At 38.8% G+C, this 18,943-nt stretch overlaps 1 protein-coding gene across 1 annotated transcript in view; it reads left to right on the top strand.

Annotated features, from left to right (window-relative positions):
* FAM186A (family with sequence similarity 186, member A) overlaps positions 1–17,096 on the top strand; it is a gene marked incomplete at its 5' end in the record, with an annotated part of 41,871 nt that extends 24,775 nt beyond the window's left edge. The window contains 7 exons of the mRNA XM_008583161.1: positions 133–668; positions 1,137–1,383; positions 1,603–1,929; positions 2,020–3,035; positions 13,879–14,071; positions 16,138–16,274; positions 16,910–17,096. Of these exons, the coding sequence (XP_008581383.1) occupies positions 133–668; positions 1,137–1,383; positions 1,603–1,929; positions 2,020–3,035; positions 13,879–14,071; positions 16,138–16,274; positions 16,910–17,096 (2,643 nt within the window). The remainder of the gene's footprint in view (positions 1–132; positions 669–1,136; positions 1,384–1,602; positions 1,930–2,019; positions 3,036–13,878; positions 14,072–16,137; positions 16,275–16,909) is intronic.
* Between the last annotated feature and the right edge of the window lie 1,847 nt (positions 17,097–18,943).

Genomic DNA, 18,943 nt, shown 5'->3' with positions numbered 1-18,943 from the left:
ACTCTCACTCCTCAGCATATTAAGGGTCAGGGGATCACTCTCACCCCTCAGCAGATTCAGGCTCAGGGGGTCACCCTCACCCCTCAGCAGGCCCAAGACCTGGGGGTCACTCTCACTCCTCAGCATATTAAGGGCCTGGGGATCACTCTCACCCCTCAGCAGATTCAGGCTCAGGGGGTCACTCTCACCCCTCAGCAGGCCCAGGACCTGGGGATCACTCTCACCCCTCAGGAAATTAAGGCTCAGGGGGTCACTCTCACCCCTCAGCAGGCCCAGGACCTGGGGGTCACTCTCACCCCTCAGCAGATCCAGGCTCAGGGGGTCACTCTCACCCCTCAGCAGGCCCAGGACCTGGGGATCTCTCTCACCCCTCATCAGATTAAGGGTCAGGGGGTCACTCTCACCCCTCAGCAGGCCCAGGACCTGGGGATCACTCTCACCCCTCAGGAAATTAAGGCTCAGGGGGTCACTCTCACCCCTCAGCAGATTAAGCCTCAGGGGGTCACTCTCACCCCTCAGCAGGCCCAGGACCTGGGGGTCACTCTCACCCCTCAGCAGATCCAGGCTCAGGGGGTCACTCTCACCCCTCAGCAGGCCCAGGACCTGGGGATCTCTCTCACCCCTCATCAGATTAAGGCTCAGGGGGTCACCCTCACCCCTCAGCAGGCCCAGGACCTGGGGATCACTCTCACTCCTCAGCAGATTCAGGCTCAGGGGGTCACTCTCACCCCTCAGCAGGCCCAGGACCTGGGGATCACTCTCACTCCTAAGCAGATTCAGGCTCAGGAGATCACCCTCACCCCTCAGCAGTCCCAGGAACTGGGGATCACTCTCATCCCTCAGGAGGTCCAGGATGTGGGATTCACTCTTTCCTCTCAACAAGCCCAGGCAATGGGTATCACCCTCACCCCTGAGCAGGTGCAGGCACTGGGGGTCCCTGTCACCCCTGGCTACGCCCAGGCATTGCAGTTTCCTCTCACTGAAGAACAGGCCTGGAAAGTGGATGTTCCTATCACTCCAGAACAGCTTCAAGAAGCATCAAACACTATTATTCTAAAGCGGTTCCAAGCACTGGAAGTCACTTCCCCTCATCAGCAGACTCAGGCATTTGGCACTCCTCTCATCCCGGAATGGGTTCAGGTAATGGGGGTCTCTATCACCCCAAAAAATGCCTGGTTGTCTGCTGCCACTATAACACCTGAGCAAACCCAGGCTTTGGGGTCCCCTATCACCTTAGAACAGGCTCAAGCACTGGGAGTTCCTTTCTCTCGAGAACAGTTCTGGAAATTAGGTGTCCCTGTCTCCTCAGATAAAGCCCATTCTTTGGGATCTCCCCTCACTCTTGAGCAAGTCCAACCTTTGGGCGTCCACACCCCAGAACAGGCTCGCTCTGTGGGTATTACTCTCATTGCTAAGCAGGACCTGAAATCAAGAGCTCCTCTCAGTAATGAGAAGCACTCACGACTTGGGGCAGGTCCTCCTTCAGGGCATACCCCAGATGTTGGGATCTTTCCTGTTCCTGATAAATCCATGACACCAAGTGCTCCTCACATTCCTAAGCAGACCACTGCGTTGGCTCCTTCCACTCTTAGACAAATTCAGAAAGTGAAGGCTTCTCTCCCCACTGGGCAATCCATTACATCAAGATTATCTCCATCTGCTCCTACTGTTAAGTCCTCTATATTTGGGGTCTCTTCTACTCCTTTGCAGATATCAAGGCCTTCTCTCACCCAAGCCCCCTTGGCCCTTGAAACATCCCTGGGGTTGGGGATTCCTTCTGACCCTGGGAAGCTCCCGGTACCACAGACCCTTCCTTCTTCTAGACAGACCCTGGTCTATAGAGGTCGACCCACTCACGAGCAGTTTCTAGCAACAGAGGTCCCTCCCACCCCTGGGCAGCTCCCAGTGTCTGGGGCTACTCCCACGCTAGTGCAGCCCCTTAAACTGGAGGCCCTTAGCTCTAGACAGTTCTTCATAACTAGGGGCTCTCTGACTCCCCGGCCACCTCTGATATCAAAGGTCCCTCTTGCCCCCAGGCAGCCTCTCATATCTGGAGCGCCATCCACCTCTGGACAGATTCCCAGTCTCTGGGCTCCTCTCTCTCCTGGGCAGCCCTTGGTTCCTGGGGCCTCATCCATCCCTGGAGAGCTCCTAGAATCTGGACTCTCAGCCTTCGCTGAGCATTCCCAGGCATTCCAGCCTCCTGCCACCCCTGAGCAATCTCCCTATCTGCAGGCTCCTTCTATCTTTAAGCAGCATCTGGCACCACGGACCCTTCCCAGGCAAGCTTCCTCATTATGGATCCCTCCTACCCTTATGCATCCCCCCACACTATGGGCCTCCCCAGTCTCTGGAAAGCCCCAGAAAGGTTTGTCCTCTTCCATCACCAGGAAAAGATTGGCAGTTATTTCCCCGAAATCTAAATCAGCATTGGCCCATCCCAGAGCTCCAGATTTTGAGGTATCTCAAGCTCCTCTCACCACTAAGAAGTTTCAAATGCCAGGGGTCTCTGACACTTCTGAAGAAACCAAGCTGCTACGAGAAACTTTTGCCATGGAAGCATTTAAGACACTTCAGCCCCATCTCACGGATTACAGGACACCAACATTACAAACCCCTTATATTGATGAAGGGGCCCTTTCCACTCTCATGAAGCCTATAACATCATTACCTTCTCTTACTACTCAACTACCCCAAACATCACAAATCTCACCCTCTGAATGGGACCAGAAATCCCGATTCCCCCCTATAGGGAAGCCCTGGATATTGACTTCAGTTTCAGGTATCAAGAAACCCAAGATGATGGTGCCCCCTATCTCTCTCCAAGATCTTGAAGAGAAGAGGTATCTTGTTGATGTTCAGGCTCAGAGGAATAACCTGATACTATTAAATTGGGCCACAAAAACTTTTGGACTCCCTTCACAGCTACATACAACAGCTAGAAATCTCATAATCGAGACACTTCATATGGACACAATTCGACTGGGGTACCTATTCCACAAGTACATTGCCTTTAGGTTGATCCAGCATGCCAGGTAGATTGTAATTATTATATGTCCAGTTTTCTGGCATAGTTCTAATTTCAAATATCCTCCTTCATCGCCCTGGAAGTATATTCATATTTGTCAGATCATGTGTTCTAAAAGATTCTCTTACAGAAGGTCTGTGGGATAGAAACCTGTGTAAGAATGCAAAAGGAGATACATTTTTTAGAAAATAAGAAAGGACATATCACATGATCCATTTATAGCTCTAGCAGAGATGCTAATGTATATTATGCGGATTATGGTCAATCTCTAAAACATCAACTACAAAAGTTTAAAGATACTTGCCAGTTATTGTGAATTTCTTTCATTGCCTTCAGTTCGCCAGAAGATGTATGGTTTTTAAAATGAAGAGGGCAGGTATGTAGAAGGTGTGCCATGGCAACTTTGCTGCTGTAGTGACCTAGAGGCAGCAGGTCCTGGTCCTGATTTTTAACAATTGCAAATATCAGAAATGGGTCAGGGCAAGTGACAATTGTCCTGCCATCCCTAACATTTGTGTTTGAGGTTATCAACCTATTGGTTTAGTGGAAAATTTTAAATCCAAAATTACAGGATGCCAAACTAAAAAATAATAACCAAAAAAGTTACCATTAATAATAGAAATAACTTATGTAATTTATTCAATAAGTATTTATTAAATGCCTATTATGTACCAAGGATTGTTCTATGTTCTAGGGAATGAACAAAACAAAGTCCCCTGTTCTAGTGAAACTTATCTTTTTGGGGGACCAAATTCATTCGGGAACTAAGAATTGGAGCAAAGCGCAAAAGGAAGACACGTCCAAGATATAATCAGGACTTTTAATCTCAAAGCTTAAGTCATTTGAGATTTGTTGAAAAATGTTTTACTCTATACCTGTCTTTAGTTTTTTCTTTCCCGACTGAGTAGCCCTAGTCTTTTAAATCTGTCTTTACATGTGAACACTTTCATCCACTTGAAAAATTTCAATAACATGTTTCTGGTCATTCCTCAGTTCCCTCATATGTTTTATCCTTTGTTATATTTATTTATTTATTATTATTATTTTCATATTTTTAAAAGATGACTGGTAAGGGGATCTTATACCTTGACTTGGTGTTGTCAGCCCCTAGCTCTCCCAAGTGAGCTAACCGGCCATCCCTATATAGGGATCTGAACCCGTGGCCTTGGTGTTATCAGCACCACACTCTCCCAAGTGAGCCATGGGCCGGCCCCTCTTTGTTATATTTATTTTTTATTTTTAAAAATAAAAGAGATCGGCTGCACCACGCTCAGCCAGTGAGCGCACCGGCCATCCCTATATAGGATCCGAACCCGCGGCGGGAGGGCTGCTGCGCTCCCAGTGCCGCACTCTCCCGAGTGCGCCACGGGCTCGGCCCCTCTTTGTTATATTTAAATTTAAAAAAATAAGTAGTACATTCACCTGATACAATATTCAAAAAATACAAATGGAAAAGTGAAAGTTTCTCTAATAGCTCTCTCCCTGGCTCTTTCCACAAAGCTAGTAATGTTATGTCCATCCAGAAATAGTTTCTACATATGTAGGAAAGTACATATGCTCCTTTATCCCCCTTTTTATATATTTTAAATAGTTCAGACACTTGATTTTTTTTCATAACTTATATATTAGGTGTTGGATAACTTAGGTACTAGCATATAAAGAGCTTACTTATTCATTTTATGGCTGCATAGTATTCCAAAGTCTAGATTTACCAGAATTTATTTAACTTCTGATGGACATTTATGTTTTTTTTCAATATTTTGCTATTATAAAATAGACTTCAATGAATAATCATGTATGTGTGTGTGTATATGTATAGCCCTAGAAGTAGAATTTAGACTTTCTGGATCAAAAGGTAAGTCCTTTTGTCATTTTGATAGATTTTTGTCAAATTATTCTCAAAAGAGGTTGTGATAATTTACATATTGATCAGCAATATAAAAGAGTATTTTCCCACATCAAGACTAGTACTGGGTATTATTAAACATTTTTGTTCATTGTTAACATGATAGACAAAATATGGCATGTCATTGCTTTAATTTTCATATCTTTTATTATGGCTGAGGTTAAGCATCTTGTCACAGACTTAAGAGCCATCTGTATTTTGTTTGCTGTGAAGACCTTATTCAAATACTTCGCCCACTTTTCAACTAGGTTGCCAAGGATTTTTAAATTGATTTGTGTGACATATTCAAATATTTGGAAAACTAGTTCTCTGTGATACAAATTGCCAAATTTCCCACACTTGTTTGACTCTGCTTTTGGTGATTTTTGTTTTGTAGAAAATTTTGATTTTTCTATGTTTAAAGACATCAATATTTTTAGTAATGTTTTGTGATTTAGTTATAAAGACCCTCTCCACAATAAGATGCATTAAAAAATTCTTTCCAGATTTCTTTTAGTAATTTTAAGGTTGGTTATTAATTTTTTAGTTTGTTTTACACTTAAGTCTTTGACTCACAACTTTCTGTTGTGAGATATGGACCTGACTTTTTTTCCCACACGGCTACCCAGTTGCCCCATCACTATTTACAAAATAATCCACCTTTCCCCCTACTGATTTGAAAGCACTTTATCATAAATTCTTGTATCATTTGGGTCCATATTTGGACTTTCTATTGTTTTCTATTGATCTGTCTATTGATGAGACACTTTCATTCTGTGTTATTTATTGTAGTTTTATATTTATGATGCTGAGTCTTTGTGGTAGTTTTTAGTGCTATTTGCCAGCACTTGTAAATAAGATGTGAGCAGAATTGATATGTGTCATTTCTGTGCTGACCTTGTCATTGTTTGAGACCCTCCAGAGTTTCCTTTTCATCTGGCATGATAACCGACAATGTTCAAGGTCATGGCTGTTCTTTTAGCCTGTGTCCCTGAGAGAATACAACGAAGCTCACACCCTGCCAAGCCATGATTCATAGTATGAACAACAAGTAAACCTTTATTCTTTTAAGCCACTGAGATTTGGGAGTTATTTGTTAAAACAGTAAAACCCAGCTTTTGTTCACTAATGTAGTCTTCCTATCCAAGAATATGGTATACTTTCCTTTTTGTTCAGGTTTATGTCTGTGTGTCCTTCAGGAGCATTTTACAGTCTTCATCTAGCTCTTGCATATTCTTCCATAAGTGTATATCCTGGCATTCTTTTATTTTTGTTGTTGTTGTTATGGTAAATGTGCTCTTTTCCTCTGATATTGTGGAACTGGTCATTACTTGTATAAATGTATCAATTAGAAGTGGTTGTTATTTGTACAAATGTATCAATTTTGTATGCAGCCATCTTACTGTATTCAAGCATATAAAAGTTTCTCAGTTAATTTGCTTGAATTTTTCAGGCATATAAATCATCTCGCCTGCAAACAATAATTTTTTACACCTAGATTTTCCAATTTTTAAACATCTAATTTCTGTCTCTTGCCTATGAATTGTTTAGTACCTCCAGAAGAATGTTAAAAGTAGTGGAAACATGGCTACAAGGCCATCTTTGTTCATTTGACTTGCCCTGAGTAACAGCCAGGAGTGTCTTTCCATGGCCCCATGTTATTTTTTTCCCAGGAAAATTTCATCTTCAAGAGTGTTTAAAAGTATGACTTACATTTATATCCTCATTTCTGAAAAGTTGCAAAACATTCTTAATCTTAATCAATTTCAAATTTTTGTTATTTTCTCCATTCCTGTGTAACTCAGATTGCCCAAATGTGATTTGTTCTTTCATTGCTCATTATTACGATATAATTAGAAATTGGTTTAAAAAAATAGTGGTGATAGCAGACATCTTTCCAGTATTTGTCATTAAGAAGAATGCTGACTTATGGGTTGAAATATATTTTATATTACTAAAGAAGAATCCATCTGTTCCTGTTTTATTATGTTCTTTTAAAATCAAGAATAGATGTCAAATTTACTTAAACTTGTTAAATAACATTTTGTTAAGTGTGATTTCAGCAGTTCATTTTCACATGGATTAAGAAAATATAGAAGAATCCATCTGTTCCTGTTTTATTATGTTCTTTTAAAATCAAGAATAGATGTCAAATTTTCTTACACTTGTTAAATAACATTTTGTTAAGTGTGATTTCAGCAGTTCATTTTCACATGGATTAAGAAAATATAATTTTTCTCCTTAGATCTATTAGTATGATTAATTATATTAAGCCATCATCACATTCCTGGCATAAATCCTATTTGACCTTAGTGTATCCTTCTTTGAATGTATTGTGGCATTCATAATATTAAGGATTTTTTGCATTAATATTCATTAGTAAGTTTGGCAGGTGGTTTATTTCTTATTGTATTATCTTTGTCAAGTTTTGGTATCATTTTAAGCTTGCATCATTAAAAAATGTAAAAACTTATCTTTTTCTGTGCTCTGGAACAGTTTAAGTAATAGTAAAATTAGCTGTTCTCTTAAGGTTTGGCAGATTTCACCTATGATACTATATAGGCTTGGTATATTTGGAGAGTTCTTTAACAACTTTCTCAATTTTTATATGACAATCAGTTTGTTTAGATTTATTGAAGATTTTGAAGATCTAAGTGACATGTTCTGGCCTGTTTCAGTAAAATTATTTAAAATTGAAATCAATGGATCAACATTTCATAACAATATTTAACTTTATAAAATTATAACTCTAATCCTATTGTATTAGTCTGTTTTCTGACTGGGTAATTTATGAGGAAATAAAATTTATTCCTTACAGTTTTAGAGGCTGAGAAGTCCAAAGTCCAGGGAACACATCTGGTGAAGGCCTCCTTCTACAGTAAGGCAGGGTGTCACATGGCAAAAATGGGCTGAGCAAGAGAGCTAACCTGCTCACTTACTTGCTCTCCTTTTAAAGCCACCAGAACAACACCCATTACTCCATGAATGGATTAATCCATTCAGCAGGGAACAGTCCTCACAATCTAATCACCTCTTAACTTACCTTTCAATTACCATAATTGGATTTCCCACCTTCTTAACACTGCTACAAGGGGGATCGAGTTTCCAATACATGAACTTTTGGAGGACACATTTAACCTGCAGCATTCACCCCTGGCCCCAAAGGTCATGTCCTTCTCACTGGTAAACACATTTATTCTACCCCCCAAATCTTCTTTCAGCTCAAAATTCCAAAGTCTCATCTGTGAAATAAGTTATTTATTCTCAAGATACAACGGAGGGACAGACATAAGACAGAAATTTGCATTCCAAGATAGAGAAATAAGCCAAAAGAAATGGGAAACAGGTGCTAAACAAGTCCAAAATCCAGTAGGGCAGGCATCAGATCTTGAAAGTGGCAAATAATCTACCTTGACTCCATGTCTGGTATCCTCTGCACACTAGTATGGGGGTTGGGCCTCCAAGTCCTTGGGCAGCCCCACTCCTGTGGTTTGCCTGATCTCAGCCCATGCTTCAGTTCTCCCAGGGTGGTGTTGCACACTGGTAGCTCTACAATTCTGGGGTCTTCATGGCTGTCCAACTTCCATGGGCCAGTAGGCATAGACCTTTTGGGGGTTCTCTGTTGCAATTCCAACCCCACATTTCCGCTCAGCATTGGTCCTGTGATGACAGGGGCTTGTGAAGGAAGCAGATGCCTCAAAGATCTCTGAAACGCCTTTGGGGTCTTTCTTCCATTCTCTTGCTTCTCATTTACCTAAAACCTCAGAATGGCCCTTACTGTCCATATTTCTGTCAGCATTCTGGTCACCACCACTTAAGCAACCTCTAACATGTTCCAAACTTTCCCTGGCTTTCTTGTTTTCTAAGCTCTCACCAGAACCTACACTTTCTCTAGCCTCCTCCTCCAAATTCTTCCAGGCCTCTGCCCTTCACCCAGTTTCAAAGCTGCTTCCATATTTTTGGGTATTGGTTATAAGCAACACCCCACTTCTTGGTATCAACTTTCTCTATTAGTCCATTTCTGTTGCTTATAACAGAATATCCAAAACTGGATAATTTTTTTTTTTTTCTTTTTTGTCTTTTTCCGTGTCCGGCAACGGATCGCAACCCTCAGTGTCACCCCCGTACTGGACCGGGACCAGCAACGGGATCGCAACCCTCGGCGCTGCCCCCGCGCCTCGCTCAGCCAGTGAGCGGGAACCGGTCTGTATGTGGGATCCGAACCCTCGGCAGGAGCGCCACCGCGCTTCCCAAGTGGCGCACTACAGCAGTGCGCCACCGGGCCGGCCCAAAACTGGATAATTTATAAATAAATATAATTTATTTCTTACAGTTTTGGAGGCTGGGAAGTCCACAGTCCAGGGAGCACATCTGGTGAGGGCCTTCTTGGTGGGAACTCTATAGAGCCCCACGGTGAACAAGGTATCACATGGTGAGAATGGGCTGAGTAAGAGAGCTAGCCTGCTCACTTGCTCTCATTTTAAAGCCATCAGAACCACACCCATTACTCCATGAATGGATCAGTCCACTCACCAGGGCATAGTCCTCACAATCTAATCACATCTCAAAGGCCCCACCTTTCAATGACCATAATTGGGTTTCTTACCCTCTTAACACAACGGGGATCAAGTTTCCAATACATGAACTTTTGAGGGACACATTTATCTCACAGCATCTATCAAAGATCAATTCATGTTTTAAGAAAGCTCTTCTCTAATATTTAATGTTATAATAATAAAATAATACAGGTAACAAGGACTAAAATATTGACAAATAAAGATTCTGTAACAAAGATGGCTGGGTCAAGAAAATTCTAATATATGTGACAGAAAATATTACAGTAATATAAACTATTTTTTAATAAATAAAGTTCTGTAGAACCTCTATAAATGAAGATTTCATACTTAAATACTAAAATATAGATTTAGAGTTGTATTACCACGATTAGTGAAGCATATCTGAGAAAGGATGATGGGATGTAAAATTAGACCAGATCATGATAATGAGGCATTTTATCTTCATACATATTGAAGAAATTCCTCAAAGATACTAAATGCTGTGGTAGTTAGATAGGATCATTTAATTCATCGACATTTTTTGAATATCCAATACTCACAGCGACTTTGTTAGGCCCAAGGGGGTGGAAGGATAGAAGGATATAAAGATGGATAAGTCCTATCCCTGCCTTCAAGACACTCAAAGTCTACTCATAGAGACAGTCACACAAAGAGATGATTATATAGTATGATGTGGAAAGAACAATAATGGTGTATGTACAAAGTGTATAGAAGAGGACTGAGGGGAAGGGAGAGTTAAGTGAAGCTTCTTACAGTTCAGACCTGTGAACTGTGTCTCGAAGAATCAGTAAAAGTCAGTAAGATGGAGAAGTCAGAAAGTGCAGCAGAACAAAGGAGGACAGGAGGAAGAAGCTGTGTGCATCTGTGGGTGCGTGTGCATGCATACATGTGTGTAAACTACTTTGCTGCTGAAAGAAAGAATAAGCAAGATGCAGCAAGAGATGAGACTGGAAAGATAGGGCAGATAAAAGAAAATCCTAAATGGTATGCTAAGAAACTTGTATTTCACTCTGTATGTGATAGAGGATAATCAAAGAATTCTTAGCAAGGGAAGGAAAATGCCAATAATGTGGAAGATGGATTTAAGAAGAGTAAAGCTTCATGCAGAGTCATGTTAGAACCAGATGGCATCCATCTAAAAGTCTTGGAGGAATGTAAGGGTGAGAGTGGAATTACTAATCAAAATTTCCTGTTGTCGTAAAGAGATTCTATGCTAGGGTGATATTTCAACAGGATATTTCAACTCCTATTAAAGAAGGGCATTCATGGCAGGCAAGCTGGTGGGTCTGCAATAGGAAGCAGAATCACTAAACTCTTGAATAGTAAAAATTAATAAAGTAAATATAAATTTTCTGGGAGAATCAAACTTGTCTAATCTAGAATTGTTTGAGGAAACATTGCATAGATAAGATTATTTAAATTTGATTATGTATATACAGAGGGCTATAAAGCATCTAAAACAAACAGGAACTTTAGATATATTATTAAATTTAACTTGCAGATGGGAAATCAGGTTCAGCAAGCTCATCCTATTTGCCCAAGTCATACAGCTAGTAAGTGGTAGAACTGAATTCAAAAAACTTACTTCCAAACCCCATACTATACTATGCTACATACTGTATTATGTTGCCTTGAAGTAGAAAACAGTAATAGTTTTACGTGTAAATCCTAATCATGCTTTTTCTTAAACATACTTTGAAGCCAGGCAGACCTTGGCTCAAATTTCCAGTTCTGAGTCTCTCTGAGACTTATATGCATTGTTTATAAAATAGATATAATATTTACTTTAAAGGATGGCTGAGAAGGTTAAATAACATATTAATGTTTCTAGCACAATGACTGACCCCTTAGTAGATGTTCAGTGCCTTGGGTTGAATGTCCCTCCCAAACTTAATTCCCACTGTAACTGTTGAGGGTGGGAAATCCTACTATGGTAATTGAAAGGTCCCTTGAAGAGGTGATTAGATTGTAGGATCATGACATAATGAATGGATTAAAAATGGTGGTCGGGGGCGTGGTTCTGAAGGCTTTAAAAAATGAGCATGAGAGGTTAGTTTCTGCTCCACCATTTTCTGCCATGTGAGACTCCTACGTTGCTGTAAAGCCACCACCAAGGCCTTCACCAGATGTGTTCCCTGGACTTTGGACTCCCCAGCTTCCAAAACTGTAAGCAATAAATTTTGTTTTCTTAAAAATTACCCAGTTCCAGGTATTTTGTTATAAGCAACAGAAATGAACTAATGTATTCAGTAAATGGTTCTACATTAAAAAATATTCCTAGGGTTTGGATCCCTATACCAGCTGCCACCAGGAAAAAAAATTTTTAAATAAAAGATGATATTTAGGATCAGGGCAATGTTTTATCAATATAAATGGGATTGGCTAAGAGAGTAGAAACAAAAGGTAAGGAGGATGAATGGCCATGTTTCTAGATAAAGACGTTTAAATACTGAGATACCTAAGTGTTTACTACTGAATGAAGGATTCAGAATATCAAAATGAGTTATCTCTAAAAATGCATGAACAATAAAATTCCTAAGTTTTAAATAAACTAAACTTTTCCAAGTAGTGAAATATGATTTCAATAATGAAAAAGTATGGAGAATATCTCAAAGGCTGCATAAATAGGCAGAAAAATGGCAGAAAAGATCTGGTGTGGAAAGAGGCTTATTGGAAAACTCAGAAAGTTAATGCATTTATGTATTAAATGATCCATATATACAGTAAGTTCTAAGGTATTAATTATGACCCACAAAAGAGACCTAAGGGCTAAGAGTTATTCTCTTCCTCTCTAGGTAGACAGATAGATAGATAGATATTTTTAAACAAAATCTCAGATAAATCTTACTGATTCACCTGAGTGAAAAAAACATATATTTAAATGCATATATTCAGAAAAATATCTTCAGTGAGTCCCCATCACATAGCAAAAAAAATCCAAACTCCTTAAAATACTTTTTTTTTTTTTTTTGCAGCTGGCTGATACAGGGATGAAAATACCTTTTAATGCCTTTCATAATCCAGCCATTCCAGTCTCATCCCCCACTTATATTTTCATGTATCTGTGGTCTAAAACAATCACAGGGTAACACCACTCCCAAAAATACAACTTTCATTTTCTTAAATTTACGTATAGTATCCCCTCATCCTGGAATTCCCCATCCCCTTTTTCCCTGTTCTGCTGGTAAGTACAATAGTTCTCAAATTTTAGTAAACTAAGATTTACCTCAGATTTTATAAAAAATGCAGATTCCTGAAGCCCACTATCAAGATTTTGATTCAAAAGGTTTGGGGAAGCATCCTGGAATCTGCATTTTTAACAAGCACCCCAAATGATTCAGTCCAGGTGATCAGGGTCCACACTTTGAGAAATATTGGTATCATGGAAAGAGAGATCTGTGTTTGCTTCCCAAATCTGCTATTGATTAATTATGTGACTATAGAAAAATTACTTAACTTTGCTGTAAGTTAAGTTTTCTCTCCTATAGAATGGCATGGCAAAACTGTTTAGGACCACCAAATGTGGTAGACATTATGGGTGGGAGGCAAAGGAGGGAGAGGAAGGGAGAATATTTTCACGACTGTTCAAGATCCTATTCCACACCTTCCTATAAAGTCTTATTAATTCTTGTTAGAATTAATTATGCTTCCCTTTTTGCTCATGTGGCATGTTTATATTTCTATTTATCATTTATTTCATTCTATCTTTGATATAGTTAATTTATTAGTCTCCTATACCGCATTGTAAGTTCTCTGAAGGCAAGGATACTGTCTTTTTCATAATTGTATTAAGTACCTTCTGTGTGTCTTACATATATCAATGTGCAATGTGTACTAAAAAAAAGTACTTTGTCCCCTGAGGTAATTTTTATTATAAATAGGCATATTTAAACTTTTAATAAAATAACACTGGCACCTTTTTGGAGGTTTTTTGATGGGTGGCGGGTACAGGGATCCAAACCCTTGCCCTTGGTGTCACAAAGCCATGCTCTAATCAACTAATCTAACCAGCCAGCCCCAACTGATTTCTTTTTCTTTTTATGAAGGAGGTAGGGAACCGGCTGGCCAGTACAGGGATGGAATGTTGCACCTTGGTGTTGTTAGCATCATGCTCTAACCAGCTGAGCTAACTAGTCAGCCTCTAGGCAACACTATTGTAACACAAAATAACTCCATGAAAAGTTAATAAAAATTTGATATCCATATGAATTTTTGAAAGTTTATTCATATAGGGAACTAGATAAAGGTCTTGTTAAGCAAGCCTCCCATCCCCATCCCATCTCCCTCTATTTACTAGGGATGAAATGAGAATTGAAAGAAACTGAGAACTGGTTTGCTGAGTTAGGGTCAGTAACCATATCAACTTAATTATTGTTAATTTTTTCAAGAAACAACATAATCAAACGAATAAAAGCCATTGAAAACACGGGTAAAGGTTATGAGACCCAGAACCTCTACATAATGCTGAGCAGAATTGACAACTACCAGAAAAAGGTGATGCAGGTCTGGACTGAGAAGCAGAAGTCTTTAGAGCAGAAACGGAATCAGTGCCTGAGGAAAATAACACACTTATTTAGCCAGGTAACCTGTTTTCCATTCCCTTCCTCCAGTGTGTTGTAAAAAAAGAGAAAGTGGTAAGCTTTGAAAATAACATTTACCTGGAGAGACCATGTATATTTGTTTCCTAGGGCTACTGTAACAAATTAACAAAAATTTGACTGCTTAAAACAATAGAAATTTACTCTCTTACAGTTCTAGAGGCTGGAAGTTCATGAAATCACGGTGTTTATAGGGTTGGTTCCTTCTGGAGGCTCTAAGGGAGAAATGTGTTTCATGACTCTCCTAAATTGCTGTTGGCAATCCTTGGCATTCCTTAGCTTGTAGCCACATAACTCTAATCTCTTCCTCTGTCCTTCACATGGCCTTCTTCCCACTGTGTCCTCTGTCCTCTCTTCTGTCTCTTATGAGGCCACATGTCACTGGATTTAGGAAAAACCTGGTTAATCCAGGATGATTTCATGTTGAGATCCTTGACTTAATTACATCTGCAAAGCTTTTTCAAATAAGGACACACTCACAGGATCTAGGTGGACATATCTTTTGACAGGCATTCAACCCACTATACCATGACTTCAGTGAAACTCCTCAACTGGCAACAGGAATACTTACTTGCTAGATCTCTAGATGAGAAAAAGACAAGAATAGGAGAGACTTCCAGAAATGCTCAACTCCTTCCTAGTCAACTTACTTACATCTACCAGCCTTCAGATGTGAAACTTCTAGAAGTCAGTGCTCTCTAACTGATTCTGAGTGGTTATTTCTCTCCTCAAAACTCTCAGGAAGCTAGCATTAACATCACGAGTTTAAAAGAAAGGAGGTGAGAGTTTGTCTAACTGGCCTACATAACACCAGGCACAAAAGATCCTGTTAAACTCTGACATCCATTCAATATGTCTCAGAGCACCCTCTGAGATTACCATCAATATGTTTTTGAGAGTCATAACTGACCTTCCAAAAGGTTACAGAGCTGAGATTACAGTTCTTTGCCCTGGGATTATGTGCTCAGGAATGCCTAGCACAAGGTGTAGTTCTAGGAACATTTTATATCTATATATCCTTTTCTTTCATTAACATTGATTAATTTATAATATTAACTTACTGGCTACTTTGGAAAGTACAGAGAGAATTCTCGTCATAGCCTGACCCAAATCAAACATATATTATGAATTTTTCAGAACAGTTACATTTTAAATATTATAGCTCTTTGTCAAAAAAATAAATATACCCCAGCTTTTGATCCCGCAAATATGGCCAATGTAGATAGAATAAAGCAAGATGAGTTGGCAGTGACAGTGCTGTTTAACAGGAATCACAATGTCTAAAATGATTAAGGGTCTGTGGTCAGGGAAGCTAGAATCCAGATAATGAGTTATGACTATCAAGGCATAAGGAAGGGGGAGGAAAAAGCAAAAGGAATAAGAGGGTAAATAGGAATAAATACCTTACACTGAATCAGGGTGGTGGTCAAGAGGGTTGATTCTGCAACCAAATTGTCTGGGTTCAAATCAACTTTGCCACATACTGACTGAGTGACCTTGGGCTAACCACTTAAGTTTTCTGAGCCTCAGATTCCCCATATGTAAGACAAGGATAATAATAGTACCTACTTCATGAGGTTGTTATAAATACCAAATGAGCTGACATATGCAAAGTGCTTAGCTCAGTCTGGCATTCAGTAAGTACTCAGTAAATGTTAGCTGTCATTACATTTGCATAGTGCTTCACAATTTATGAAGTGCTTCCATATATATTATCTTAAACAATTCTCACAACAACTCTGTGTTATTTATCCCTGTTTTAAAAATGAGGAGAAGGAGGTTCAGATAAATTAAGCAACTAACCCAAAGTCTCATAGCTAGGAAATAAGAGAACCAGAACTGGAGCTTAAGTAGGATCAAGGTTTTTATATATCGTAGTTGTCACCTCCGAAATTGTGCATGTTGGAGGCAGGAGGAGGAAGAGGATTTGCAAATCCATGGAAAAGGAGGGATCAATTTAGTCTAGGGCCAGCTCAGAAGATCTTCCTAAAGATTTTGGCCCTTTCTTTCCATGGTTGCCTTTTTCTGATTTAACTTTTTTTTTCTTAGCTCCAAGAGATGTATAAATTGAATCTTAGTCAACCTATCCCCTTGATCATCGACAAAAAACATACACCTGCCTCTACTAAATTTGTTCAATGGCCACTCCTAGAAGACAGAAAATCTGACATATTCAAGAAATTTAGGTATGTGGTATAAAGACTGACATTAAACTTTGTTTGGTTGATATATAAGACCCAATGCTTTCTTTTTCTGCCCCAAATCTTCTTCCCCTTCCCCATAATTATGATATGGTGCAGTGAAGAGTCTAAGGGAGTATTAATGTCCTTAGCTAATCTAGTGAGAGGTTTATTTATATATAATTCTACTTAAATATTTAACATCTGATTTTGAGTTCCTTTAACAAAAATGAAGCTGATTCTTCCTAAGAAACAAATTGTTTTAAGAATATATAATAAAGAAACTTAGAAGAATTAACCCCTCTTTTCTCTCTCTCTCTCTCTCTCTTTTTTTTTTTTTTAAAGAAAGCAGGAGCTTCGAGAAGGAAGGGGAGAAGATATATGGTCTATAAACTCCATGAAGCTAAGAAGGTAGTTTTAAAAATGGATTGCTAGGTGAATCATGAAAATTTCTACTTTTTTCATGCATCTCTCCATCAAACTGGGCATAATTAATGCTGCTCAGTGCAAGGGGAGGGCATTATAGGACAATGTGGTGGTGAACAGAAGAAGGGAGCAAACTCATCACACTCATTTATTTTGATTGGCTGTGGAGCTCAGGAGAGTTTGTTGCTTCCAATTAATGCTCTCTGATTCTGTAGACAAGAAGACCAGACGGAGGCAATCTGGAATGCTGATCTGTCCACTTCAAGTTATCCAATAGCAGAAAAGACATCAATAAATTCACACTGGGCCAAGCTTGGTGGGTACCCAGACGTTCCTAGGCTGCTCCAGTTAGATGTTCAGTCTACCTTCAGAAAATCTCTTGCATCCATGCAATCACGGTAAGTTAAGGACTGGGAGCACTCTGGTAATTGGGCGTTTGGTCATATACCTTTTGCTTCTCTAATTTGATTTTCTCCTGCAGCAACAGGGAGTTACCAAAAGTAAGTATCTGTTGTGAGGCTAGACTCACACCAGTCAAAATAGTATAGATCAATTAATTATTAGTCTGTTAGAGTTTCTCTTTATAGGCCTGTAGATGTCACTATTGAATACTATAAAACAAACAAACAAACAAGCAAAAACCAGTTATAATACCATGAACCTAATCTATCACTAGATAAGTCTACCTTGAATTCCACCCTTAGGGATTTGTTAATGGAAGTACCAGAAAGACCATAGTAAAATACTTTTGTTCACATAATGGTTCAGTAACATAACCTTACATGCAGTTGTCAATCCAGACCCAATTTGAGGTAAATTAAGTGCTTATGTCCCCACACTGAAGAGACTTGGAAAGAATAGGTCTAAGGTGATCATGTGGTTCCACATTTCCAAATTCTGTTGAACCAGGTTCTCACTTAAATAATTGGAAATCATTATAGTGGAAGTAAAGAGCTTTGGAGTCTGCACTACCTTTTTCAGGACAGGGAATTATTTAATATTTTAAACAAAGAATTTAGAAAATTGAACTTTTGTTAACCTGAAAATGTTTAGGAGCAGTCTGATCTCTTTCAGTGAAATACAAGTCCTAAAGTAAGTAGTAGTGTTAACTCACCAATTGCTTGAGGCTACAGACACCATGAAATAAGACATTTAAAATTCTATAATACAGCAAAATAATAGCAAAAATATTACTATATAATGTATAAAATATAAAACCATATATCATGAGCAAATGTGTTCGTGAAAAAAAGTTATCAAACCAAATGTAACCGTTAAGTTGAACAAGCGTAAGTTATAGGTCATCTCCCATTTTCCCTTACATTTTTTAGAGTGATTAACCTAATATAGGTTGCTTTTAGGGATAACACTGCTAATTTGATGGTTATAGTGCTTGGGATAAGATATATACATTTTTCTTTGAATAACATTTCTCTTACCACCATTCCATTGCTAGGTTCAGTTATTAGATCTCTTCCTGACCTAACTTTCCACTTCTTACTCATGCTAAATCCCTGCAGACTTAGTGAGACCCTTACTTCCAGTTTACTTTTTTTTAGTTTTTTTGTTTTGTTTTTTTCAGACACAATAGATTTTATTTATAGATTCATTGATTAAAATATTTACATCAATGGTGCTCTGTAGACTGCTTAATAGTCTGGTTTTTCTTTCTTTTCTTTTTTACTTTTTTTTAGTTTTTTTGTTTTGTTTTTTTCAGACACAATAGATTTTATTTATAGATTGATTGATTAAAATATTTACATCAATGGTGCTCTGTAGACTGCTTAATAGTCTGTTTTTTGGTTTTTTTTTTTGATTCTTTGATCAATAAAAGGTTGCAAAGTTCAACAAAATTTGCAAACCTTTATCTACACTGACCAAGAAATAAAGAGAGAAGACAGAAATTACTAAAATCAGAAAAAAAGCAGGGGCATAGTAGAGCAATTTTTGCTGTGCTATTATATATGAAATATGTACTAGGAGTTTCTAACTTGGAGATTAGGTGCCTGAAAACTTTCATCAGAGTAAGAGACACCAAAAACAATGAAAAATTTTAAGACATTATAGGAAATAGTTGGGGAAATTGAAGTCTTGAATTTTTGCTAGCCCTGAGAAATATGTTTAATATTCATTAAAAATAGAATACAGTAAATACTGGAAATATCAATTTTTACACAAATTAGTAATAATGGGCACTATATGATCAATTACTATTTACCATTCTCCCCCTTTTCTTCTGACTAGAATCT

This window comes from Galeopterus variegatus, unplaced genomic scaffold (assembly GCF_000696425.1).
Source record: "Galeopterus variegatus unplaced genomic scaffold, G_variegatus-3.0.2 Scaffold95, whole genome shotgun sequence".
Taxonomy (NCBI): domain Eukaryota; kingdom Metazoa; phylum Chordata; class Mammalia; order Dermoptera; family Cynocephalidae; genus Galeopterus; species Galeopterus variegatus.
The sequence above is the reverse complement of the archived record's forward strand: the minus strand, read 5'-3'. Positions and strand labels throughout refer to the sequence as shown.